At 42.1% G+C, this 27,916-nt stretch overlaps 1 protein-coding gene across 1 annotated transcript in view; it reads left to right on the top strand.

Moving 5' to 3' along the window:
• The first annotated feature begins 579 nt into the window (after positions 1 to 579).
• Positions 580 to 27,916, top strand: part of INTS8 (integrator complex subunit 8) — a 76,523-nt gene continuing 49,186 nt past the window's right edge. Inside the window, exons 1-9 of the mRNA XM_084619863.1 lie at positions 580 to 1,084; positions 6,594 to 6,768; positions 14,526 to 14,666; positions 16,763 to 16,834; positions 17,844 to 17,895; positions 19,278 to 19,460; positions 21,815 to 21,922; positions 24,498 to 24,653; positions 27,181 to 27,281. Coding sequence (XP_084475989.1) covers positions 727 to 1,084; positions 6,594 to 6,768; positions 14,526 to 14,666; positions 16,763 to 16,834; positions 17,844 to 17,895; positions 19,278 to 19,460; positions 21,815 to 21,922; positions 24,498 to 24,653; positions 27,181 to 27,281 — 1,346 coding nt within the window. The 5' untranslated portion in view covers positions 580 to 726. The remainder of the gene's footprint in view (positions 1,085 to 6,593; positions 6,769 to 14,525; positions 14,667 to 16,762; positions 16,835 to 17,843; positions 17,896 to 19,277; positions 19,461 to 21,814; positions 21,923 to 24,497; positions 24,654 to 27,180; positions 27,282 to 27,916) is intronic.

Below are 27,916 nucleotides of genomic sequence, written 5' to 3'. Positions count from 1 at the left end.
CCCAGTGGCGGGCCAGGGGATGAGGAGGGGGTGCGGTGGCAGGGCTGAGTTGGAAGGGGGCGGGACCTGGGGTGAGTGGGGGCAGAGAGTGGGAGGAGCAGGGGTGGACTGTGGGCAGGCCTGACAGCATCCCAAGGTGGAGTGTCCTCTTTTTTGAATGGTCAGATATGGTAATCCTATTGTATAGGCACCAACTCCTGGACTGGAGCTACAGGCGCTAACTTTCCAATGTGCCAGGAACTGCTCAGCCCCTGGCTCTGCCACAGGCCCTGCCCCTGCCACAGGCCCTGCCCCCACTCCATCCCTTCCTGCCCCCTCCCCTGAGCTTGCTATGCCCTTGCTCATAGCACCCCTCCAGAGCTTCCCACAGACCATGAAACAGCTGACTGGGAAGTGGGGGAAGGGCTGAGCTGCAAGGCTGCCAGTGGGTGGGAACTGATGGGGGCTGCAGATATATTACTGTGGCTCTTTGGCAAAGTACATTGGTAAATGCTGGCTCCGTCTCAGGTTTAGGTTGGCCACCCCTGTTCTAAAGCTTCCCCACTCCCTCCCTCCCTCCCGCCCAAGCCTGAGGGCTAGAAAGTTACTGGTGGACGAATGAAGAGTCTCATGTCGACTGCCGATGGATCGATCTCACAGCGTCGGTCCCCGCCATAGTGTAGACCTGCCCTGAGAGAGCTGAGGGGGCGGACCCCCAGCTGCTCCCCCAGGGGCCAGAAATGCTGAATGGGGCGGAGCCTCCCGCGCGAGGCGCCTGAGCGGCGGCCATCTTGGTACGTCAGGCTCCTTCGGCTGGGGGCGGGGCAACCAGTGCGGGTTCCGAGCCTGAGGGGTGGGGCCGGGGGTCGCCGCGGCCACAGCGGAGGCCGCGAACAGGCGGGGGAGCCGCGAGGCGCGTTCACCTCTCCCCGCAGGTGTCACCGCGCCGCCGCGGGGCTGAGCCGAGCCAGCACCATGAGCGCCGAAGCCGCTGACCGGGAAGCGGCCACTTCCAGCCGGCCTTGCACCCCGCCGCAGACCTCCTGGTTCGAGTTCCTGCTGGAGGAGGCGCTGCTGGAGGCGCACCTGCAGAAGCCCTGCCCTGGTTAGTACCGGCGGGTGCTGCGGGGCCGGTTGCCGGCCTGGGGCGGTCTATGCCTTGGGAGCCGCTGCCGGCGGGGGTTGCTCTGCGTCTCACGTGAAGTGACGGGGGCGGCCGTTGGGCGCGCGCGGGAGCTGAGCTCCGGCGGGCGCGACCCTGCTGGCTAGCTGGCGCGTGGGAGCGAGCGGCGGCTCGTGCCCCGCTGTGACGCGCTGGCTAGAGAACGGCTGACGCGGCCTCAGGGCCTCTGATCTTAGCTAGTCTGCGGGCTTCGCTCTCCAGGGCTGATGGTCTGGCGTCATTTTTGAACTACTAGACTTGTTCTGTTAAGGTGGCTCGTGGCAGAGCAGATCCTTCATAATTTGATGGGTCCTTCCTGTCCCACTATCCCAGTCTCGCTGTTCAGCATATCCATACATGACATGGAAAAAGGGGTTTGGTAAACAGCGAGGTGGCGAAGTTTGCAGACCCTACAAATTGCTTAGGATAGTTAAGGCTATAGCTTAACTGTAAAAAGTGACAGAGGGATCCCACAAAACTGGGTGACTGGGCAACAAAATGGTAAGTGGTGTTTAGTGTTGATAAATGCAAAGTTATGCACATTGGAAAACATACTGTACGTATAAAATTATAGGGTCTAAGTTAGCTGTTACTTCTCAAAGAAGAGATCTTGGAGTCATTGTGACTCATTCCCTGAAAACATCTGCTCAATGTACAACAGCCATCAGAAAAGTTATTACAATGTTCGGAACCCTAGGAAAGGGACAGGTAAGACTGAAAATATTAATAATACTACTACGTGTGTCCATGTTACATCCACTTCTTGAATACAGCTTGCAGTTCTGGTCATTCCATCTCAAAAAAGATCATTAGAATTGGAAAAGGTACAGGAAAGGACAATAAAAATGACTACTAAGAGTATGGAACAGCTACTATATGAGGAGTGAGTTAAAAAGACTGGAACATGTCAGTTTGGAAAAGAGATGACTAAGCAGGGGATATGACAGAGGTCTATAAAATCATGAATGGTGTGGAGAAGGTGAATAAGGAAGTGTTAATTAATGCTTTACATAATAACACAAGAACCTGGGTCACCCCATGAAATTAATAGGTAGTGGGCTTAAAACAAACATAAGGAAGTGTTTCACACTATGCATTGTCCACCCATGGAACTTGTTGCCAGGGGATGTTGTGAAGGTGACAAATGTAACCGGGTTAAAAAAAGAATTGGTTAAGTTCACAGAGGATTGGTCCATGAATGGCATGCTCTGGGTGTCCCTAGCCTCTGACTGCCAGAACCTGGGACTTGACAACAGGGGATGGATCACTTGATAATTGCACTGTTCTGTTCATGTCTTTTAAAGCACCGGGCACTGGCCACAGTCAGAAGAGAGGATACTGGGCTACGAGGACCATTGGTCTGACCCAGTATGGCCGTTTTTATGTTCTGTTGCTCCTATGAGTGCATCCAGTCTCCACCATTTCTTGTCTTCCTTTTTACAGCCTTCCTCATTCTCTCAAGCCTGTCTAACCCTTCATCTCAGTGTGAAAATGCACAAACTAACCTAAGCGAGTGCATTTGTTATGTTTCTTTCTATCCCTTTCCTATATTGTCTGATGTCTCATTTTGTCTGTATTTGTCTAATACTTACAGCATAAAGTCCCTGCTACTAGTTTAGTTTCATAAAGTGCCATACACGTTCAAGGTAATGAACAAATGATAAATAATGTTAAAATACAGCAAGAAGCCTCCCTGTTACAAGGCATGTTTAGGAGCAGACAACATGTTGGTCCTAGATCAATTTTGGGATGACTGCCAGCAAGGCTTTCAGGATATAGGATTGCCATCTATTGTGATTCAACTGGATAGGCAATCTTATGGCCCAGTGGTTGCAATGAGCTCAGCTGCAGGAGGCAAAAGGATATAATTGCTACTTCTGGAAGTATTTTGACATCATACTGAAGACTAGCTGCGTATGCTGTCTAGGTAGAAAATAGAAGTTTTGGATACTGTTTGTTTGCTAAAACCTGAAAAAATGTATTCACGTTCTTTTGTTACTTATTAAAATATTGCTGTTCTGAGGATATCACCATAATATGCTCTCACACAAAAAATCATATTTTTCATCCTCACATTTTAAAGCCTTCCATAGCATTGCCTCTGTTTACATCTTGTTGGTCACCTGCTGCTTCTATTCAGGCTCTGTTTTCTGCTCATTGCTTTCCTCCATTCTCCTTTTATTTGTCTTTCTCAAGCACTTACATACTTTACTTTTCTTACATCAGGAATATCTTTCATGAGCCCATATGCTGTGCTGTTTGTCTCTGTCAGATTCCTCCTTAAAGCCCACCTTTTCCTACAGTCTCTCAGCTGACCCATGTAGTGAAAATGGTGGTAAGCAAAATTAATATTGTTAACCTTAGCCTACCTACCACATAACCACCTTTTATGCAGTCCTATCTCTCCTCTGCCTGTCTGTCCACCCCCTTGCCTGATGGTATTTCTTTAGCAACACGTTTGTCATTCACCACTTAGGGACAGAACTTGCAAATGTTACAGGATGTAATGCTTACTGCCAGTGACTACAGAGGGATTACTCATAATAAGAAAGTTTTTTTTAGGATCAAGACCTTTGCAGTCCACATGAGTTAGTCATTATGTCTGCAAATATCTATTTAAAGACGCATGCACACCTGTGGTGTTATATGCAGTTACTAAATAATATTAACACATAATTGAGCATAACTGAGAAAATAAATCTTCAGTGCAAACTGACTTGTGGTAATGAAAAAGGTTTTAAAAGAATAACCAAAACTGCTGTTCTAAAATTTATTACCCAGTATTCTAACACCTAAGGCAATGTCTAAACAGCGCACCTTACAACAGTGGGGCTGTGCTGCTGCAGCCTTGCCATTGTAAGGTGTGCTGTGTGGTTGCTCTTTATCACCAGGAGAGAGAGCTCTCCTGGCGACAAAATAAAACCACCTCCAACGAGGGGCAGTAGCTTCGTTGATGGGAGCGTGGCTTCCGCCAACAAAGCACTGTCCACACCAGTGCTCTTTGTCACTAAAACTTTTGTCATTCAGGAGGGTGTTTTTTCACACCCCTGAGCAACAGAAGTTGTAGCAATGAAAGTGCCAGTGTAGACAGCATAAATTAGAAGGGTTTTTTTATTATTTTGTTTAATGTTTCATTTAACGATACTTCATTTCACAGTTTTCCTTTTTGTTTGGTCCTTTACACAGCAATAGGACAAGAATTTTTTTTGTGAACAAAAAATTTCATAGTAAAACCACAAAAATTGTCAGAGGGAGTTAGGCAGGTTTGTACCTGAAATTTCTTTTAACTCAAAAGCTTGTTAGTTTCAAGAAATTAAGTTGAATGCCCTTCTAAATGTACTGTGCTGGCATGGAATCAGGACTTCTGAGATACTGTTATTAACTATGAAAATTTTACCTCATTCAAGTGAGAATCTGACTAAAATTATAAAGTGAAACTACCATTTATTTGTATTCTTGTAGCACCAACGGCCCTGAACATGGCTGAAGTCCCATTATCTTCGCAAAAGACTAAATATGACAGGCACAATCTACATTTTTAACTTAGATCTCACAGTATTAATCCACAATTTTTTTGTGTCTAAGTTAACAGTGTTTGCCTGTATTTTACAAAATACAGGAAAAGGTTAACTTGCAATTTTTTAATACTAAAAGCAGTCAAAGCTGCAGGAAAGATTAGTGTTCAGTTCAATACTGCTTTCCCTGATTTGAACTCCATAACACAGAATGAGGGCTGTCAAACGATTTAAAAAAAAGAATGCAATTAATCACGCTGTTAAACAATAATAGAATACCATTTTTGTAAATATTTTTGCCAATATTTTTGGTTTGGGGGGGGGGGGGTGTGGGTGTGTGTGTTGGGGGGGAAGTGTGTGCGGGAAGCGCTGTCTCTTTAAGCAAAGCACTCAGGAGCCTGAATTCTTTTTCAGCCAGCAGCACCCACTCCTGAGCCATCCTCAACAGACAGGGTGTCCCCCTACCACTCCCCGTGTACCTGGTTGCTGTTGAGGTCAGATCGGGGAGCAGGGGGAGCTTAACTTCAGCCTCCTCGCCTCCCCCTCTGCTTGGCAGATGGAAGGAAGGCTCCCTGTTCAGAGCAACTTGGCCAGGTGTGGCTCCATTGGGGCAGGGTGGGGAGGAGGTAGGAGCAGGAGTGGAGCAGGGCGGCAGAAGGAGAGGCATCCCTGCCCCAGCATGCAGTGGTGCCCCCCTGTCCATGGCACCATGGGTAGTGGCCCCCCTCACCCAGCCAGTGTCTCCCTCCACGCCTTGATGCTGGAGTCCCATCTCCAGAGGTGTGCGATTAACGCTCATTTTTTTAAAAAAAAAATGTGTTATTCGCATGCCTTAACTGTGATAAATTGACAATTCTAAAAAAAAAAAAATTGCATACCTCTAAATAGCATGTGGAAAAGCAGAAGTGGAAACAGATTATTTCCAGCAAAATTCCAAGTTATCCATGAGGGAAAAGTCTGTTTTCTTGGCATGTTAATTCCAGTGAGGCTGTACTGGAAAAGATCCTCCAAGGTCTCTGAAGAAGACTGAAATATTTATTATTATTTTTGTTGTTGTTCTAGACTATTAATGTCAGTCTACAACAATTAGTAATTTTATTGAAGACCTTTAAGAAATTTAAATGAATAGGCAGCGGATTTAAAGCAAACAAAAGGAAGTACTTCTTCACACAACACACAGTCAACCTGTTGAACTTGTTGCCAGGAGATGTTATGAAGGCCAAAAGTATAATTGGTTCAAAAAAGAATTAGATAAATTCATGGGGGATAGGTCCATCAGTAGCTATTAGCCAAGATGCTCAGGGATGCAGCTGCATGCTCTTGAGTGTCCATAAGCCTCTGACTACCAGAAGCAGGGACTGGATGACAGGGGGTGAATCACTTGATAATTGCCCTGTTCTGTTCATTCCCTTTAAAGCATTTGGTATTGGCTACTGTCAGAAAACAGGGTACTGGGCTAGATGGAACCAGTGGTCTGTCCCAGAAAAGCAGTTCCTATGGTCTTACATTCAGCCCTGCTCAAAATCAGGTTTTAACCTTTCTATTTGCCAGACTCTTTACTCTCAGCTAATAGTTGATGTGCTCAAGACACGTATAATATGGGAATGCTTTCTGTGGTTGGTGGTGGTTGAAATTTAGTAACAGTAGTGCACAACAGTGAAAATAAGTACGAAGAATATTTGGGTGCCATGATAAAATCATAATTTAACCTAAGTTTATTTTATTAAGAATTTGGCTAAATTCAGTGTAAAAACTCATGATATTCTTTTGAGGTTAGAATCTCTGTCAAGCAAAAAAGATGATGGTATAAATGCCAAGAAAATTCTCTGCTCAATATTCATGGTTGTAATTTTATTTCAATATGACATGTTTTGTTTCTGTGCCTAAAAATGAAGTTAAAAATGTGTGGTGTTTTTTTTTTTTCTTCCTGTTTATAGATCCTCCACCTGTTCAGTTGATTGTCCAGTTTTTAGAGCAGGCTTCTAAGCCATCAGTGAATGAGCAGAACCAGGTCCAGCCTCCACCTGATAACAAGAGAAACCGCATTTTAAAACTTCTTGCTCTTAAAGTTGCTGCACACTTAAAGTGGGATTTGGATGTACTAGAGAAAAGGTATTGCTTATACATTTCAGGCTGAAAATCTTAAACTACAGTGTGGCCCAAGTTCCGTTTTTTAACAAGATGAAAATCGATCCTATTCTGTATTCCAAATGAGGCATTTCAAAAGAAAGTTTTTGGTGTGGGATGGAAGAAGGAATTTAACAGTTCAGTCAACTATAATAGTTCAAAGAAAAGGAGTACTTGTGGCACCTTAGAGACTAACCAATTTATTTGAGCATGAGCTTTCGTGAGCTACAGCTCGCTTCATCGGATGCATACCGTGGAAACTGCAGCAGACTTTATATACGCACAGAGATCATAAAACAATACCTCCTCCCACCCCACTGTCCTGCTGTAATAGCTTATCTAAACTGATCATCAAGTTGGGCCATTTCCAGCACAGATCCAGGTTTTCTCACCCTCCACCCCCCCACACACAAACTCACTCTCCTGCTGGTAATAACCCATCCAAAGTGACAACTCTCTACACAATGTGCATGATAATCAAGGTGGGCCATTTCCTGCACAAATCCAGGTTCTCTCACCCCCCTCCAAAAAACACACACACAAACTCACTATCCTGCTGGTAATAGCTCATCCAAAGTGACCACTCTCCCTCCAATGTGCATGATAATCAAGGTGGGCCATTTCCAGCACAAATCCAGGTTTTCTCACCCCCCCCCACCCCCATACACACACAAACTCACTCTCCTGGAGGTATTGTTTTATGATCTCTGTGTGTATATAAAGTCTGCTGCAGTTTCCACGGTATGCATCCGATGAAGTGAGCTGTAGCTCACGAAAGCTCATGCTCAAATAAATTGGTTAGTCTCTAAGGTGCCACAAGTACTCCTTTTCTTTTTGCGAATACAGACTAACACGTCTGTTACTCTGAAACCTATAATAGTTCAGTCTGTTTATAAGTAGGTAAAATAAGTCTCTTGATGATATAAGGAAGTAAGGCCATAAACGGGGATGTTGCAACTCCCAGAAGTGAATTATTATTAGTAGTACCAGTAATAGTAATTTTAAAAAGAAAGACAGCAAACCTTATAAGATGTTCACATTCCTAACCTAAGTAACTGTATGCTCTTATTGTTGTAACTTCTCCACCTTCCAGCTGTTCATTACATTTGTTTAATGTTGGATTGTAAGCTTTTTCAAAGCTTATTTTAAAGCTTGGGTGCCATAAAGATAACATTGGTTTCAAGTAGGTTCACTAGAAAACTAAAAATTCACATAATTTCCCTGTCTTGTAGGAGTAATAGATTTTGCTGAAGTGGTATGAAAATTATGCTTTATTTATAAAGACATAAAGAAGCTTGATATCTTTATAACGGTATTGGACCATTTGACAGTCTTCAAACTAATTTTTATACAGGTGGGATGGGGTATTCATAAACAAATTATTCTCCTTTCTTACCCAACTCTGATGTTTGAATATTTATAAGTGGTGCTTCCTTGTGTATTCCACATTTTCAGGTAATGTGGTGTAAGGAGTCCTTGGGTCTAAATTTCCAGCTTTGTTAATTTCTGTTATTTAGTTTCCTCATCTGTTGGGTATAGTATTTATTTGTACTGCTGGAGTGTTGTAAAGTTTAATTAATGTCTGTAAAAGTGCTATGAGGTTCTTCCCTATAAGTCTCTGCATTTATGTAGCATTTTAATCATAATCTTTATGGTCATGATTAGATACCAAAACTACAATAATATATGAGCTGTAATAATTTTACTGCAAAAATGTATTTTTAATTTAATTCTGAAGATACTGTAGAAGTTAAGATGAACATAGGAAAGCATTGATTGTGCTTGACTTTCAAACTGGGTCTCCAGTTTTGCAGGCACACCTTTGTATTTGTAATTAATTCATGTGTTTTTTACAGTCAGTTTATCAAGGGTTCAGATTCACAGCTACAAAAAATAGAGGCCAGTTCTGAAAATTATCTCCTTAATGCAACACAACCTTGAGCTGTTGCAGGACTCTCTAGAGTCACTTTGTCCCTCTAAACTGGTCCTGTTTTAATTTAAAATCTTTCCCTAATAGGGAGAAACTAAGATATGATCCCTCATCCTGTTAACTGATGCATGAATAACTATGGGTGTGACTGTCCGAAGGCTTCATAATCAGAACCCATACCTTGGGGTTTCAACTGCCTATGCTAAGTTACACAGTTACATTTATGAGATTTCAGTGGCATACTCCAGGGGTTCTCAAACTGGGTCAGGCCTCCAAAGTGGGTCAGGCTGTAGTTACTAAATATGCATGTGGAATTGGTTGCTTTGGGGCTATCACGAATGTTACTGTGTATTACATAGTAGTATTTTTCAGAAGTCTGAGGGTACATAACGTAGTCATTTACTTTAACTTCAAATACTTCTCTTACAGAGAAATCTGAACTAGTAACCATGGTATTTTCAGTTGCATAGCAGTGAACTTTAGAATCCTAGAGTGGGGCTTTCCTGGCTTTTCAGGGGAACTATATTGTTTTATCACAGTAAGATGGTGATTGTACCAACTAATGCCCGTCACCTGTGTTATATATGTTCAAACTTAAAATGGAGTATGTGCTACTCTAGCCCCCAGTCTTAAACTATTGTGTGGTAGTGTGCACAACTGAATATGAGGCAAATAGAAGTAGCACATAGTTGCTTCTCGTTATAGGGGTCCACTCGTACTCTCAATGCGAGTTTTGTCATTTACTTTGTGGGAGCAGGATCTGACGCTGGTTTGGGAGGAAGAACTTATCAGTGTGTGGGAATCACTATTATAGAGGAGCAAATTACTCTTACTTTCCTGGGGAATTATGGATCAGTTTAAGTCATATGCCCTCCATTGACTAGGGGTATGTCTACACTACGAAATTAGGTCGAATTTATAGAATTCAGTTTTTTAGAAATCGGTTTTATATATTCGAGTGTGTGTGTCCCCACAGAAAATGCTCTAAGTGCATTAAGTGCATTAACTCAGTGGAGTGCTTCCACAGTACCGAGGCTAGAGTTGACTTCCAGAGCATTGCACTGTGGGTTGCTATCCCACAGTTCCCTCAGTCTCTGCTGCCCATTGGAATTCTGGGTTGAGATCCCAATGCCTGATGAGACTAAAACATTGTCGCGGGTGGTTCTGGGTACATATCGTCTGTTCCCTCCCTCCCTCCGTGAAAGTAAGGGCAGACAATCATTTCACGCCCTTTTTCCTGAGTTACCTGTGCAGACGCCATACCACGGCAAGCATGGAGCCCGCTCAGGTAACCGTCTCCGTATGTCTCCTGGGTGCTGGCAGATGCGGTACTGCATTGCTACACAGCAGCAGCAACGCATTGCCTTGTGGCAGCAGACGGTGCAATAGGACTGGTAGCCGTCATCGTCATGTCCGAGGTGCTCCTGGCCACGTTGGCTGGGAGTGCCTGGGCAGACATGGGCGCAGGGACTAAATTTGGAGTGACTTGACCAGGTCATTCTCTTTAGTCCTGCAGTCCTATTGAACCGTCTTATGGTGAGCGGGCAGGCGATACGGACTGCTAGCAGTCGTACTGTACCATCTTCTGCCAGGCAGGCAAGAGATGAGGATTGCTAGCAGTCGTATTGTACCATCTTATGCCAGGCAGGCAAGAGATGAAGATGGCTAGCAGTCGTACTGTACCATCTTCTGCCAAGCAGCCATGAGATGTGGATGGCATGCAGTCCTTCTGCACCGTCTGCTGCCAGCCAAAGATGTAAAAGATAGATGGAGTGGATCAAAACAAGAAATAGACCAGATTTGTTTTGTACTCATTTGCATCCCCCCGTCTAGGGGACTCATTTCTCTAGATCACACTGCAGTCACTCAGAGAATGTGCAGCGAGGTAAATCTAGCCATGTATCAATCAGAGGCCAGACCAACCTGCTTGTTCCAATAAGAACAATTACTTAGGTGCACCATTTCTTATTGGAACCCTCAGTGAAGTCTTGCCTGAAATACTCATTGATGTAAAGCCACCCCCTTTGTTGATTTTAATTCCCTATAAGCCAACCCTGTAAGCCATGTTGTCAGTCACCCCTCCCTCCGTCAGAGCAACGGCAGACAATCGTTCCGCGCCTTTTTTCTGTGCTGACGCCATACCAAGGCAAGCATGGAGGCCGCTCAGCTCACTTTGGCAATTAGGAGCAGATTAAACACCACACGCATTATCCAGCAGTATATGCAGCACCAGAACCTGGCAGAGCGATACCGGGCGAGGAGGCGCAGTCACGTGAGTGATCAGGACATGGACACAGATTTCTCTGAAAGCATGGGCCCTGCCAATGCATGCATCATGGTGCTAATGGGGCAGGTTCATGCGGTGGAACGCCGATTCTGGGCTCGGGAAACAAGCACAGACTGGTGGGACCGCATAGTGTTGCAGGTCTGGGACGATTCCCAGTGGCTGCGAAACTTTCGCATGCGTAAGGGCACTTTCATGGAACTTTGTGACTTGCTTTCCCCTGCCCTGAAGCGCATGAATACCAAGATGAGAGCAGCCCTCACAGTTGAGAAGCGAGTGGTGATAGCCCTGTGGAAGCTTGCAACACCAGACAGCTACCGGTCAGTTGGGAATCAATTTGGAGTGGGCAAATCTACTGTGGGGGCTGCTGTGATGCAAGTAGCCCACGCAATCAAAGTTCTGCTGATATCAAAGGTAGTGACCCTGGGAAATGTGCAGGTCATAGTGGATGGCTTTGCTGCAATGGGATTCCCTAACTGTGGTGGGGCCATAGACGGAACCCATATCCCTATCTTGGCACCGGAGCACCAAGCCGGCGAGTACATAAACCGCAAGGGGTACTTTTCAATAGTGCTGCAAGCTCTGGTGGATCACAAGGGACGTTTCACCAACATCAGCGTGGGATGGCCGGGAAAGGTACATGACGCTTGCATCTTCAGGAACTCTGGTCTGTTTCAAAAGCTGCAGGAAGGGACTTTATTCGCAGACCAGAAAATAACTGTTGGGGATGTTGAAATGCCTATATGTATCCTTGGGGACCCAGCCTACCCCTTAATGCCATGGCTCATGAAGCTGTACACAGGCAGCCGGGACAGTAGTCAGGAGCTGTTCAACTACAGGCTGAGCAAGGGCAGAATGGTGGTAGAATGTGCATTTGGACGTTTAAAGGCGCGCTGGCGCAGTTTACTGACTCGCTTAGACTTCAGCGAAACCAATATTCCCACTGTTATTACTGCTTGCTGTGTGCTCCACAATATCTGTGAGAGTAAGGGGGAGACGTTTATGGCGGGGTGGGAGGTTGAGGCAAATCACCTGGCTGCTGGTTACGTGCAGCCAGACACCAGGGTGGTTAGAAGAGCACAGGAGGGCGCGGTACGCATCAGAGAAGCTTTGAAAACCAGTTTCATGACTGGCCAGGCTACGGTGTGAAAGTTCTCTTTGTTTCTCCTTGATGAAACCCCCCCACCCCTTGGTTCACTCTACTTCCCTGTAAGCTAACCACCCTCCCCTCCTCCCTTCGATCACCGCTTGCAGAGGCAATGAAGTCATTGCTTCACATTCATGCATTCTTTATTCATTCATCACACAAATAGGGGGATGACTACCAAGGTAGCCCAGGATGGGTGGTGGAGGAGGGAAGGAAAATGCCGCACAGCACTTTAAAAGTTTACAACTTTAAAATTTATTGAATGCCAGCCTTCTTTTTTTTGGGCAATCCTCTGTGGTGGAGTGGCTGGTTGGCCGGTGGCCCCCCCCCCCCCCGGCCGCATTCTTGGGCGTCTGGGTGTGGAGGCTATGGAACTTGGGGAGGAGGGCAGTTGGTTACACAGGGGCTGTAGTGGCAGTCTGTGTGCTCCAGCTGCCTTTGCTGCAGCTCAACCATACACTGGAGCATACTGGTTTGATCCTCCAGCAGCCTCAGCATTGAATCCTGCCTCCTCTCATCATGTTGCCGCCACATTTGAGCTTCAGCCCTCTCTTCAGCCGCCACTTACTCTATTCAGCCCACCACCTCTCCTCCCGGTCATTTTGTGCTTTCCTGCACTCTGACATTATTTGCCTCCACGCATTCGTCTGTGCTCTGTCAGTGTGGGAGGACAGCATGAGCTCAGAGAACATTTCATCATGAGTGCGTTTGGTTTTTTTTTGTTTTTTTCTTTCTAATCTTCACTAGCCTCTGGGAAGGAGAAGATCCTGTGATCATTGAAACACATGCAGCTGCTGGAGGGAAAAAAAAAAAGGGACAGCGGTATTTAAAAAGACACATTTTATAAAACAGTGGCTACAGTCTTTCAGGGTAAACCTTGCTGTTAACATTACATACATAGCACATTTGCTTTCGTTACAAGGTCGCATTTTGCCTCCCCCCACCGCGTGGCTACCCCTTCCCCATGGCTAACAGCGGGGAACGTTTCTGTTCAGCCATAGGCAAACAGCCCAGTAGGAACGGGCTGCTCTGAGTGTCCCCTGAAGAAAAGCACCCTATTTCAACCAGGTGACCATGAATGATATCTCACTCTCCTGAGGATAACACAGAGAGATAAAGAACGGATGTTGTTTGAATGCCAGCAAACATACACTGCAATGCTTTGTTGTACAGTGATTCCCGAGTACGTGTTCCTGGCCTGGAGTGGTAAAGTGTCCTACCATGAAGGACGCAATAAGGCTGCCCTCCCCAGAAACCTTTTGCAAAGGCTTTGGGAGTACATCCAGGAGAGCCGCGAATGCCAGGGCAAATTAATCCTTTCACATGGTTGCTTTTAAACCATGTATAGTATTTTAAAAGGTACACTCACCGGAGGTCCCTTCTCCGCCTGCCGGGTCCAGGAGGCAGCCTTGGGTGGATTCGGGGGGTACTGGCTCCAGATCCAGGGTGAGAAACAGTTCCTGGTTGTCGGGAAAACCGGTTTCTCCGCTTGCTTGCGGTGAGCTATCTACAACATCATCTTCTTCTTCTTCGTCCCCAAAACTTGCTTCTGTGTTGCCTCCATCTCCATTAAAGGAGTCAAACAACACGGCTGGGGTAGTGGTGGCTGAACCCCCCTAAAATGGCATGCAGCTCATCATAGAAGCGGCATGTTTGGGGCTCTGACCCGGAGCGGCCGTTAGCCTCTCTGGTTTTCTGGTAGGCTTGCCTCAGCTCCTTAAGTTTCACCTGGCAGTGCTTCGGGTCCCTGTTATGGCCTCTGTCCTTCATGCCCTGGGAGATTTTTGACAAAGGTTTTGGCATTTCGAAAACTGGAACGGAGTTCTGATAGCACGGATTCCTCTCCCCAAACAGCGATCAGATCCCGTACCTCCCGTTCGGTCCATGCTGGAGCTCTTTTGCGATTCTGGGACTCCATCATGGTCACCTCTGCTGATGAGCTCTGCATGGTCACCTGCCGCTTGCCACGCTGGCCAAACAGGAAACGAGATTCATAAGTTCGCAGTTCTTTTCCTGTCTACCTGGCCAGTGCATCTGAGTTGAGAGCGCTGTCCAGAGCGGTCACAATGAAGCACTCTGGGATAGCTCCCGGAGGCCAATACCATCAAATTGTGTCCACAGTACCCCAAATTCGATCCAGCAAGGCCGATTTAAGCGCTAATCCACTTGTCAGGGGTGGAGTAAGGAAATCGATTTTAAGAGCCCTTTAAGTCGAAATAAAGGGCTTCATCGTGTGGACGGGTGCAGGTTTACATTGATTTAACGCTGCTAAATTCGACCTAAAGTCCTAGTGTAGACCAGGGCTAGTTCTGTCTTACCTAAATATACTAGAAGTAGGACTTCTGTGTGAAATGTACAATCCTCTTTTTCTTGTTTTTTAGCTTGTCTGTTCCTGTATTGAATATGTTGCTGAATGAACTACTATGCATTAGCAAAGTTCCTCCAGGAACTAAACATGTAGATGTGGACCTGTCCAGTTTACCTCCAACCACTGCAATGGCTATACTGCTCTACAATAGATGGTAAACGAACTCTCTCCTTTGAGCTATTTTCATAGGTCAAATACAGAAAGAAAAGTGAATTAATCGTATTTAAATTTAATATTGGTTCTAAATTAGGCTGTTCAGAGAAGTGTTGAACTTCTGTCTTTAATGGGCATTGCTAGGGGTGGGTGTATGTGCATGCACAAAAGGACACATGTTTTAGTTTGCTAACCGTTTAAATTTAATTTGTTTACTTCTCTGTATTTAGATAAGATGATGTGCCACCTCAACATGACATATAAATCTCAAACTAAATGTATAGTGTCAATAATCTTCTTCTTTCATACTTTTGAAGTCACCTGGATGAGTGCAACAAGTGACTGGTCAGAAGAGGCCTTAGAAAGAAAATATGCTGTGATGTAACAGAATATTGAACATAGATGTTTGTAGTGTGGTGGCTACTGAATTATATGTCTTAAATACCCTTATTGCAGAGAATGTGTACAAGTTGTAAGGTTTTCTAAAATATAATCTAAATTCAGGGGTATTTTTAGCATGTATTGTGCTCTGCATATCACATGTTAATGAAAAAAGAAAAGGAGTACTTGTGGCACCTTAGAGACTAACAAATTTATTAGAGCATAAGCTTTCGTGAGCTATGGCTCACTTCATGGGATGCATTCAGTGGAAAATACAGTGGGGAGATTTATATACATAGAGAACGTGAAACAGTGGGTGTTACCATACACACTGTAACAAGAGAGTGATCACTTAAGGTGAGCTATTACCAGCAGGAGAGCTGGGGGAACCTTTTGTAGTGATAATCAAGGTAGGCCATTTCCAGCAGTTGACAAGAACATCTGAGGAACAGTGGGAGGTGGAGGTGGAGGGGGGGGGAATAAACATGGGGAAATAGTTTTACTTTGTGTAATGACCCATCCACTCTCAGTCTCTATTCAAGCCTAAGTTAATTGTATCCAGTTTGCAAATTAATTCCAATTCAGCAGTCTCTCGTTGGAGTCTGTTTTTGAAGTTTTTTTGTTGAAGAATTGCAACTTTTAGGTCTATAATCGAGTGACCAAAGAGATTGAAGTGTTCTCCAACTGGTTTTTGAATGTTATAATTCTTGACGTCTGAGTTGTGTCCATTTATTCTTTTACTTAGAGACTGTCCAGTTTGACCAATGTACATGGCAGAGGGGCATTGCTGGCACATGGCATCTATCACATTGGTAGATGTGCAGGTGAACGAGCCTCTGATAGTGTGGCTGATGTGATTAGGCCCTATGATGGTGTCCTCTGAATAGATATGTGGACACAGTTGACAATGGGCTTTGTTGCAAGGATAGGTTCCTGGGTTAGTGGTTCTGTTGTGTGGTTGCTGGTGAGTATTTGCTTCAGGTTGAGGGGCTGTCTGTAAGCAAGGACTGGCCTGTCTCCCAAGATCTGAGAGAGTGATGGGTTGTCCTTCAGGATAGGTTGTAGATCCTTAATGATGCATTGGAGAGGTTTAGTTGGGGGCTGAAGGTGATGGCTAGTGGCGTTCTGTTATTATCTTTGTTGGGCCTGTTCTGTAGTAGGTGACTTCTGGGTACTCTCCTGGCTTTGTCAATCTGTTTCTTCACTTCAGCAGGTGGGTATTGTAGTTGTAAGAATGCTTGATAGAGATCTTGTAGGTGTTTGTCTTGGTCTGAGGCCACCATCATAGGGCCTAATCACACCAGCATATTCTCCCCCTTCACCCCCCCACTGTTCCTCAGATGTTCTTGTCAACTGCTGGAAATGTCCCACCTTGATTATCACTACAAAAGGTCCCCCCCTCCCCCGCCCTCCTGCCGGTAATAGCTCGCCTTAAGTGATCACTCTCGTTACAGTGTGTATGGTAACACCCATTGTTTCATGTTCTCTATGTATATAAATCTCCCCACTGTATTTTCCACTGAATGCATCCGATGAAGTGAGCTATAGCTCACGAAAGCTTATGCTCAAATAAATTTGTTAGTCTCTAAGGTGCCACAAGTACTCCTTTTCTTTTTGCGAATACAGACTAACATGGCTGCTACTCTGAAACATGTTAATGAGAATAACAAACGATTCTGTGCTTAAATTTTTGTTTTCACTTTTTTTCCCATATAGGGCCATTAGGACCATTGTCCAAAGTAGTTTTCCTGTAAAACAAGTGAAACCTGGTCCACCTCAGTTAAGTGTGTAAGTCAGCAAATGTTCTTCAGAATGTTATTGACATCACATTTTTTGAGCATTGTATAGTTCAGAAGCTGAATTTTCAGTTTGGCCATTCCACATTACTAGCCTATAGAAGATTAAAATTATGAATTAGTGTATTCTTGAAAAACATATAAAATGAATGTATTCAGAATAAATCTTAAAAATATATTTGTCTGTCTAAATATGTTCCAGTTGTATATGATTTTTTGTAGCCTGACAGAGAACTTGGAAAATCATGGAGGAAAGGGAGGCAGGTGTTCTTCACTGTGACTAGTAGGCTTAGGCCTCAGTCTGGTCTGTGTTTGGTAAATTTTTAAGTCTCTGGCTTTACTTATACCAGGCTGGCTAAATGAGTCGGGTCATACTGTTCCAGACTGTCAGACTGAGAATCCACTGAGCTATTGGATTATTAATCTGCAATAATAAAGCTTTTTTTTTCATTAGCTCACAGGTTATTTCATTAGATATTTGGTATACTTAAATATAAATATCCAAATTGTTTTGAGCAAAATATATAGGGTTTTTTAAAAACTGCCTCTTGGATTGACTTTTTTTACACTGTAAATTGCATTGCCAAAATACTATGTCAGCTTTGTAGTCAGGAAGTCTGTTTATGAAAAGCAGTTATGTATTTCTGTAAAACAGAGGACAGATTTTAACTTTAGAGGCATAGCATACTTTGCCGTTTATTAAGAAAAATCCTCATTATATGCATTAGATTTTTTTTTTTAAAACCTCCTATGTCTGTCTCTGAGACTAAACTGATCATTTAATGGGAAGATTCTCTATGGAGAGATCAGTTAAAATACCCAAAAGTTTTAAAACAGCAGTTCATCAGTTCCTGCAAAAGCATATTTATTAACTGTGAAGCCCAAAAGTACTGTAGGTATTTAAGGGATTGGGCTACAATTCTAATTAACATAGTTGTTGGTTTGTCCTGTAATTAGGATTGTGACTTGCCACCTAAAAATCTTTTTTTTTTTTTCTTCAGAATGAATCAGATACAACAGGAAAAGGAACTTACAGAAAATATTTTAAAAGTGGTGAGTGTTTTCCCTTTTATTTTTGTGTAGGTTTCAGACATACATGTGAGTGTACCAAAGGGTTTAACTACTAGAGGTGCAATGTAATATATATATATATATATATATATATATATATATATTGCATCCGTAGTATTTTAACTTCAGTCTTTTACAGGATATCATGTTGGTTAATAAACTTTTTCACTTATTTGTATATCTGGGTTTTTCTGTTTATCTCTGGATAATGTAAAAAAATTTGCTTTGTGTAGTGAAAACGTTCTTTATGGCAGTCTTTTTTTTGTGTGTGTGTTCTCACAAATTGAGTAGACATAGGTGGGGGTATAGTCATATGACAGTGATAATTACGTGACAGAATGCTTATGCTTTGAAATTGAATGGCAGCAAAAAGGAAAATAGATATATGTACCTACTTTAAGTTCTGGGTTCTTTTTTAGAATTCATCACTCACATTCTTCATATATCTAGCTCTCAACTATAAGTCCAGTGATGCATAATGTGTTCTACTTTTTGTGGGGAGTAGAAAGATAGGAAGAATACTCTCCAAATTTGTGATAGTTGACATAGTTGAATTTATTGTTATGAAAACGTTTTTAAAAGAAAATGAAAACATTGCATTACTATGTTGAACTAATTTATTCTGTGGTTTGTTTCCACTATTTTTCATGACTTTTTTTTTTCAGATAGACAAACTGTACAATTTTTATTTACTGAGATAATTATGTATCCAGTGCTGAAAATGTAAATCATTTTGAATAGGAAATTAAAATAATTCTCCTGTCCTATTCAAGCCTTCTGATAAGTCTCACCGATTTTTAATTCTTCAGGAAACCTTATTCTCAAAGATCCTATGTGAAAATTTGCCAAAAATTGAGATTTGTAAAAACAAAATATCTCAGAATTTAGGTCCCCAAAAGGCTATCTTACTTTTTCTTTCTTTTTTTAAAAAATTCAAATGGAAACTGTTTATTTTTAATAAGTGAAACATTCATATGAGGTGTCTACAGTCCAACCATTGTAACTTGCTAATGCACTGGAAACTGACTAAAATAAGGAAGTAAAGCTGACAAAAAGAAATTGTCAAGTTTTTCTACTGTACAAATGGAACAAAATATAAAAAATTAAATGGAATAGATGGTGACAAGTAGGGCTCCAACCGTGCATTCAATGAGTGCCAAAAACTCTCATTGACTTTGTGGGAATTTTGGATGCACAAGAAATGTGGGATCAGATGCTACATTAGACTTTTACAATTGAAATTTTAATAATAGGATATTTGTAACACAGGTAAGGAATGTGGTTTTTTGTTTTTATAAAATGTGAATTTAAACTCAACAATAAGAGAATAACTTGATTTTTAAAATGCACTTAAATTATTTTAGCTGAAAGAGCAGGCTGCTGATTCCATCCTGGTGCTAGAAGCAGCACTTAAATTAAACAAAGATCTTTATGTCCACACTATAAGAACTCTGGATTTATTAGCCATCGAGCCTGGTATGGTGAATGGAGAAACAGAGAGTTCCACAGCTGGACTGAAAATCAGTACTGAGGAAATGCAATGCCAGGTACGTTAAAAAGTTGCAAGCTTTTAGTTTAGTACTTATATTCCCTTTTCTTTTTTTTTTTCCTCTAGACAAAGTCACTGAAGTGTTGTTACAGTCTAAATTAAAACATTCTATGATTTGAACTTTTTGTCCCTCAATTAATCCAAATAAGATTATTTGTTGCTTCGTTTTTTTAAAATACATTAAAGCTGTTTCAGCATTGTAGACCTACTGCTGTTCATGCTTTTCCTCACAACCCCACCCCCTTTTTTTCTTCAGAGTAAAGAGAAAGAGAGGACGTGAGCCTTGATGTTGACATGGAAAGTTATAATAGAATTAGGGCTGTCACATAATTGCAGTTAACTCACGCAATTAACTCAAAAAAATTTAATTGCTATTTAAATAGTTAATTGCGATTAGTTGCAGTTTTAATTGCACTGTTAAACAATAGAATACCAATTGAAATTTATTAAATATTTGTGGATGTTTTTCTACATTTTCAAATATATTGGTTTCAGTTATACCACAGAATACCAAGTGTACAGTGCTAATTTTTGATTACAAATATTTGCGCTGTAAAAACAACAAACAAAAGAAGTAGTATTTCAATTCCATACATACAAATATGGCAGTGCAGTCTCTTTATGGTGAAAGTGCAATTTACATTGTAGATTTTTTTTTTTTTGTTACATAGCTGCACTCAAAAACAAAACAATGTAAAACTTTAGAGCCTACAAGTCCACTCAGTCCTACTTTCTTGTTCAGCCAATCGTTCAGACAAAGAAGTTTGTTTACAATTATGGGAGATAATGCTGCCCTCTTTTTATTTGCAATAAAGTGAGAACAGGCGTTCACATGGCACTTTTATAGCCGGTATTGCAAGATATTTACGTTCCAGATAAGCTAAACATTCGTATGCCCCTTCACATTTCAGCCACCATTCTAGAGGACATACTGATGATGCTAATTTAAAAAAAATGCATTAATTAAATTTGTGACTGAACTCCTTGGGGGAGAACTGTATATCTCTTGCTCTGTTGTACCCGCATTCTGCCATATATTTCATGTTATAGGAGTCTCAGATGATGACTCAACATACGTTGTTCATTTTAAGAACGCTTTCACAGCAGATTTAACAAAACGCAAAGAACGTACCAATGATAGCTTTCTAAAAATAGCTACAGCACTCGACCCACGGTTTAAGAATCTGAAGTGCCTTCCAAAATCTGAGAGAGACGAGGTGTGGAGGAGCATGCTTTCAGAAGTCTTAAAAGAGCAATACTCCGATGCGGAACCTACAAAACCCGAACCACCAAAAAAGAAAATCAGCCTTCTGCTGGTGGCATCTGACTCAGATGATGAAAATGAACACACGTTGGTCCACACTGCTTTGGATCATTATTGATCAGAACCAGTCATCAGCATGGATGCATGTCCTCTGGAATGGTGGTTGAAGCATGAAGGGACATAGGAATCTTTAGCACATCTGGCACGTAAATAGCTTGCGACACCGGCTACAACAGTGCCTGGTCTCACTTTCAGGTGACGTTGTAAACAAGAAGCGGGCAACATTATCTCCTGCAAATGTAAATAAACTTGTTTGTCTGAGCAATTAGCTGAACAAGAAGTAGGACTGAGTGGACTGTTTTGTTTTTGAATGCAGGTTTTTCACATAATTCTACATTTGTAAATTCAACTTCCATGATACAGAGATTGCACTATAGTACTTGTATTAGGTGAATTGAAATACTATTTCTTTTGTTTTTTACAGGGCAAATATTTATAATTAAAAATAAATATAAAGTGAGCACTGTACACTTTGTATTCTGTGTTGTAATTGAAATCAATATATTTGAAAATGTAGAAAACAAACAATAGAACACCATTTAAATATTTTTTGAACAGCACAGTTAATCACGATTAAAAAAATTAATCGCTTGACAGCCCTAACTAGAATCATATTGTTTTCTACAGAAATGCACAGTCTGTATAAACACATAATAAGCTACATTTCCTGCTCTGATGAGCTTGCAGTATAAAAAGACAGAAAACAAATGAAGGCCATGGGAAAACTTATACAACATATCAAAAAGTTAAATAGAAGGAGAAGTGGGAGTAGTTTAAAGTATGTACACTGGACCCTCGCCAGAACGTGGGGTTCGGGATCCATGCGTGTTAACGCGGGGACTGCGTTACCATGGATCCCAATTTAAATATTTAAATTTGGGATCCGTCGCTGCGACCGTGCTATATGCTAATCCGCGCTATAGCGAGGGTCCACTGTATATAAATGTCAACCTGAAACACTTACCTAAAATGTTTTTATTAATTTTTAAATTAACTTACTGTTCGATATTAAATAATGATTGTTGCAGGTCTGTTATGATTTGGGTGCAGTCTACTTCCAGCAGGGCTCCACAAATGCATCTGTTTATGAAAATGCCAAGGAGAAGTTTTTTAGAACAAAGGAATTGATTTCAAAGGTAAGCTTGATCATACATTATGTTCAAACATTAGAGGTCTAGAAACCGAATCTCCTTGAAAGCCAGCATACTAAACATAGCTTAAAAGATTAATTTTTTTTTTTCAAGAACTACCTAAAAACTCCACCAACAGAGTGCTTAAACTCAAGCTTCAGCAATTTCAGAGGCATGTATCCCTGAAGTTAAGTGAGTGATCTTCCACTGGTCACTGGTGTCTCAAATCCCTTTTGGATAAAACCAGTTTTATAGTATGTAAGCCCCTTTAGTTCTTACACACTCAAATGCTGTAGTAATGGACATGGTGTAAATGCCTTTCCCTTCATACTCTTGCAGGCAGTAGTCCCCCTGTACAGATATGCAGTTTTGAATGTAACTGACTAGCCTATGGCCTGCAAATTTGTGTGCTTATAGAGGATTTTGAGATAACTATTCCAAATGTTGATGATCTGGTCAGTGGATGAAATATAGGATTGGACAACTTTCCAGTTAGTGTGATGTTCTTGTATGTATAAAGATAGCCATAGAAAGGTTATGGCATGTTTTGCTCAAAAATCAAACAAGAACACTTCTTTTAGATGGTACCTCTTCAAAATGAACATGTATGTGTGCGCCAAAGAAAAGAGTTTGACAGGTATGGTTTCTTTTAGGTGTAATTGCAGATCTGACAGACAACTCACTTAGCTTTCTACAAATTTCTCCACTTGTTGAAGCGTTTTTTTGTTTTGTTTTTTTTTTAAGAGAGGGGTTGTCATCTCTCTGGTTTGATTGCCTATCTTGTATGGTATATATTCACTGGACATTGAGCTTATAGTGGAAAACTATTGATCTGTAGATTGAAATAACTTTGCAGTGAGCAGCAATTCTATAGCTGTTTCTCTGGGTTGGCAGTGCTTGCTGAAGACTTCTCTGCTCAAGACGAATAATTTCCCATTGTAAATTTGTGTGTATTATAAAACCATTTTTTAAAAACCAGAACTTTACGGGGAAGAATCCCATACTTCCACGCTTCTTAATAGTGTCTGCCAGTGATGCAAGAATGTTTCCCTGTGGACTTTCTCACTACAGCAGCAAATATTCTGAGGAAAGATTTTGGTTCTGCATATTTCCTACTGTAGTTGAGAAGGTGACAGGCAATTGTTAGGCAAATTTCCATCTCGTTTTGTTTGGATTGTTCACTAAAATAGAATTGAGATGGAGGAATCGTGGAAGAAGACGACCACAAATTGTCTTAGGAGCTGAGCCTTTCTCAGCATATTTTACCATGCCTTGTATATGTTGATATCATTTCATCTTTCTTTATTACCAGAAATCTGGTTGGCAAATGTGCCTTTTTGCAAGAGGAAAACGTTCTTATCTACAGATGAGCCTGCTTTAAGTTGATAGAGGTTATAGAATTTCTAGCAGTTGAGAGAAAAACTTGTGATTTATACCATTGTGAGAAGTTGTCTCCCACAACTAAATCATTGCATTTCAGTCCAGAATTAGCTAAAACTGTTCTCATGCAAAAACCACAAACTTAAAATAACAACCCCCTAAAAAACCCACCCACAATTTTTTTTCTTCAGATATCTTTTAGGATTTGAGACTAGAACTTCTATTTTGTTTATCAACTCATTTTTTCTCCTCTGTCTCTTTAAAACAACTTAAACTACAGTTGCACTCCAGATAGTAGTAGAATTTCGATCTTTTTTAAAGATACAAACTCCGTCAACGTGGCTGTTTTTAAACAGAAGCTTTGTCTCTATCAGCCACCTTCTCTTCTTTGTTTGATTCATTCAGTTAGAGGAAGCTTATTAAAAAAGGGAAAGCTCATGTTGGTTAAATGTAGAAGTTGTGTTAATACAGTGCTAAAGTTATACTAGTTTTAAAATCATTTAGAAAATTCAGAAGTTTAGATTTCCACAGTAGTAATGCCTTGGCTGTACAGCACATTCTGTGTTCTATGGTATTCTAACAGTAATATATTAAACTACATATTTTAGAACAATAAACAGGAATAGGAGATACATGTGCAATGTGGCTGTTAACATCGCTGTAGAAATCCAGAACACTTTATTTCCTGCTTCTGATTTTTTTAGATTAAAAACTTAATATCTATTCATTTTAGGATGTGGGTTTATTTATTTGCATTTAGTTTTGTAGTTCTTCTAAGGTCTTGGAGGGAGGAGGCAAAAGGGGGAAATAAATGGTCAGTAGCTGAATGTGCAAGTGTATCATATCAGTGATCAACTTGGACCAAACTTTCAGTATTACTAAAACAACCTTTAATAAAATCTAAGATGATAAAAATGTTTCCACAATTTAAAAACATTTTCCTGCCTCACTGTGAATCCAAATATGAAATCATAATGAAAGTGGCATTTCTGTCTACTTAGTCAGTGAAAAATCAAATGGAAAGAGCACATGTGAATAGAAAAAAAAATTAACTGATTTTTTTTAAAAAATGTTTTGCTTTTATTTAATATTGATAATTCCTTAAAATAGAAGTTGTGAATGCTCAACATTGATCAGAATTAAGCCCATAATTATTCATAGAATCTAGGTAGCTAAAATTTGATGTGTTCTTATTTTACAGATTGGTTCATCATCACTTCATTGCACCATAGATGAGAAGAGGTTAGCTGGGTACTGTCAAGCTTGTGGAGTTCTTACATCATCTTCCAATAGTACATCACAACAGTCAACTCCTTATAGTCAAATCCATTGCTGTATGAGATGTGGCAACTATCAGGTAAAGTACTGAAAAAACAATTTGGAGTCTTTTGACTTGAGTGAGTTCATATCTAAGATTTCTTCTTCAAGTAGTATCCACAGTGTTCGTCTGTAGGTGTGCTTGCGTCCCTGTGCTGCTGATCAGAGAACTTTGGTAGCAGTGTCCATTAGGATTACCCATGTGCTGTCTCTCCCCATGCCCTGCCACGCACGCAGGCTAACCCACCTCAGTTCCTTCGCAACTGCCCTGGCTAGATTGTTACTTTCTATTTGCATGTCTGTAGTTAGTTAGTATAGTTTTGGTTTTTCTTTACTCTTTTTTTTTTTTTTCCCCCCTCCAATTTGATTTATTTCCCCCCTGCTTTTTTCTTCCTTTTTGGGGACCCTTCCCCCAATGAGGTATTCCCGGTTCGCCGGACTTCAAGAAGTGCCTCACATGCAAGGAAACAATCCTGGTTGCAGACAAGCACTCCCAGTGCGTTTGCTGCCTGTGGTTTCTACCAGCAACTTGGGCCACAGTCACATAAGGGTAGAGAGCTCTGACAAGATTATCTTCATGCAGGTGACTCTGAGACCCTCTCAATATCCACGCCACAAGTCACTTGGCAGACATGAGTCATCCCCAAATTCCTCTGTCTAAAGGCTCTTGAGTCGAAGAAGCAAATTGCTGACCCTTCTCACAAGTCATCAAAGAAGAGAGTGGGAAGCACCCATAGTGAGCCCCAAGATAGGTACCTCTGTGTATCAGACATACCGGGGTCCCTGCTTCTCAATACTGGAATCTCCACACCTAACCTCTACCTAGCACAGGAATCATCCCTGCTGCCATGAGAGCAAGAGTTCAAACAGTGATCAAAGGAGGTGGTGTGTCAGTATTCCTCCCAGGCTCCATATGGTACTCCGTATACCCTCAGATCACCCCACCATCATCATCCTGGTACAGTCGCCCATGGGCACCACTGCTGGGCTCTGTCACCACCACCTTAGTGGCCACATTGGGACCTTGGGTGCCATATTGCCAGCATGCCTCTTGAGCTTCGAGCCTCACCCGTGAACCCTTGGGGCACACCCCCTTGGCCTCAGCATCCAGAGCTTCGGTGCCTCCAGAAGACATTATGGAGGAACCCCGAGGACCATATTATCCTCCTCCCCAGACAAAGCTGTCATGCTTTCCCCACTTTTGTGTCTTCCAGGATTTGGCAAAGAGTTGCAGACGCTCTCTCCAAATACCTCTAGAGGAAGTCAAGGACACTCATCATCTGCTTGACATTCTCCATTCATCCTCTTCCTCAAATATAGCCCTTCCTATTAACAAGGCCATCTTGTACCCGGCAAGAACCATCTGGCAAACTCCAGTATCAGTAGTGCCTGCCTGCAAGTGGGAGGACAAAAATGCTATGTCCCAGCTAAGGAATCTGACTTCTTCTCCCACCCTCTACCCAACTCTATCGTAGTGGGTATCGTGACCTCCCACGACCATCGACACCAGCTGGGGTCCACTCCCTGTGATAGGGACTGCACACGCCTGGACCTTTTTCAAAAGAAAGGTGTACGCCTCAACCACGCTTCAGTTCCGTATTGCCAACTGCCAAGCCCTCATGATGATGATGAAATATGATTATATAAATTATTGAAAACTGAATGAATGATTTTTATTGAACAGCTGCCAGCGTCACATCATGACCAATTAAAGGCCATTATTCAGGAGGGCTAGTTAGTAGCAAAGACAGCCCTCCTCCCCTCTACTTCAGAGTTCTTGTCAATGACTGCGGTAGAGAAGGAACTGAGGGGGTTACTGTGCGCTGACTAGCCTCATGACGGGGCATGAGGCTAGAGAGTGCATGTGCAGACCTAACAGACACTACTCCAAAGTTCTCAGATCAGCAGCTCAGGGATGCAAGCACACCTACTGTGGAGCACCCACAGGGGGGCACATCTTGAAGAACCATTGTTGCTGCACAAGGTGAGTAACGTCCTCTTCTCAGGGTGACTATAGTATGCCATGGAGGCATTGTTACCTAGGAATTAGAGCAGTGGTGGGCAACCTGCGGCCCATCAGGGCAAGGTCACCAAACTGTTTGTTTACATTTGCACAGCCACCTGCAGCTCCCAGTAGCTGAGGTTCACCATTCCCGGCCACTGGGAGCTGTGGGCGGCCGTGCAAATGTAAACAAATGGTCTGGTGGCCTTCCAGTGGCTTGCTCTGACGGGCAGCAGGTTGCCTACCACTGAATTAGAAGGATGTTGCAGTCAAAACTTGTTTCTCTTTCCAACTTTTGTAGTGACTCACTGAGTGACTTTAGGGAAGTAATTTAATCTCTGCTTTGGTTTCCTGATCTGTAAAAAGGGTATAAAACCTACCTCATAAAGGAGGTGGAAGGTTTAATGAACAGTTTGTAAAGGGTTTTCAAGGTCTCATTTAGTTGCAGGTTGGGTGGTGGGGACAACTTAGTTTGATCAGTTACATTTGATAGCCTTGTCTATTAATGTGTAGTTAGAGAAATACCATTTGAAATTGATACAATATTTATCTGTTTATGTTCTAGGAGTTAGTGAAGATTTTTCTCGAAGATAATCGAACTCTCAGTTTACCTGTTCAGTTCAGACAGTCTGTGCTGAGAGAACTATTCCAGAAAGCGCAGCAGGGGTGAGTAGTTAGCATTAGCAGCTGTATAACAGTAGTGCCTAGGAGCACCAGTCATGAACCAGGACCCCACTGTGCTAGGTGTACAAACACAGAACAAAAAGTCATTCTTTCCACCCAGAGATCTTGCTGTCAACTTGAATGATGAATCTTTGAAACTAAAAAAACAATTTTCTATTGTTAATGCTTTCCACAGAAACTGTCTGAAGAATTCAGACACAAGTAGTTAATTGGAGGAAGGTCAGTCTTGTGATGAGAGAAACTGAACATTCTGCATAGATACAATTCCTCAGGCATGTATTTCACTAGTGTCGCGCAATGACAGAACTTCTTATAAAGAAGGGTAACATGGATACGAAAATGTCTATGAAATCTTTTTCACTTAACTGTAAGCTTTAATGCCCTTTAAGAGCTTTCCCAAAACCTGCTACTCTAGTCATAGCTGTTCAGGCAAACCATTTGAAGCCCATGGCTATGAAGCAGACATGAGCATTCTTAAGAATGCTGGGAGGGGCCCTGATCCAGGACTGAGACCCCGAGGCACTGCTGTAATACAGATAATCATTTTTAAACACTATCTTATGGACATGCTCAGAGCAATGTTAGACAGCACGGTGCTTAAAATGCTGGTGGTTATC

This window comes from Lepidochelys olivacea (genome assembly GCF_965140295.1).
Source record: "Lepidochelys olivacea isolate rLepOli2 genome assembly, chromosome: 2".
In the NCBI taxonomy this organism is placed as follows: domain Eukaryota; kingdom Metazoa; phylum Chordata; order Testudines; family Cheloniidae; genus Lepidochelys; species Lepidochelys olivacea.
This window is presented reverse-complemented; position numbering and strand designations above follow the sequence as displayed.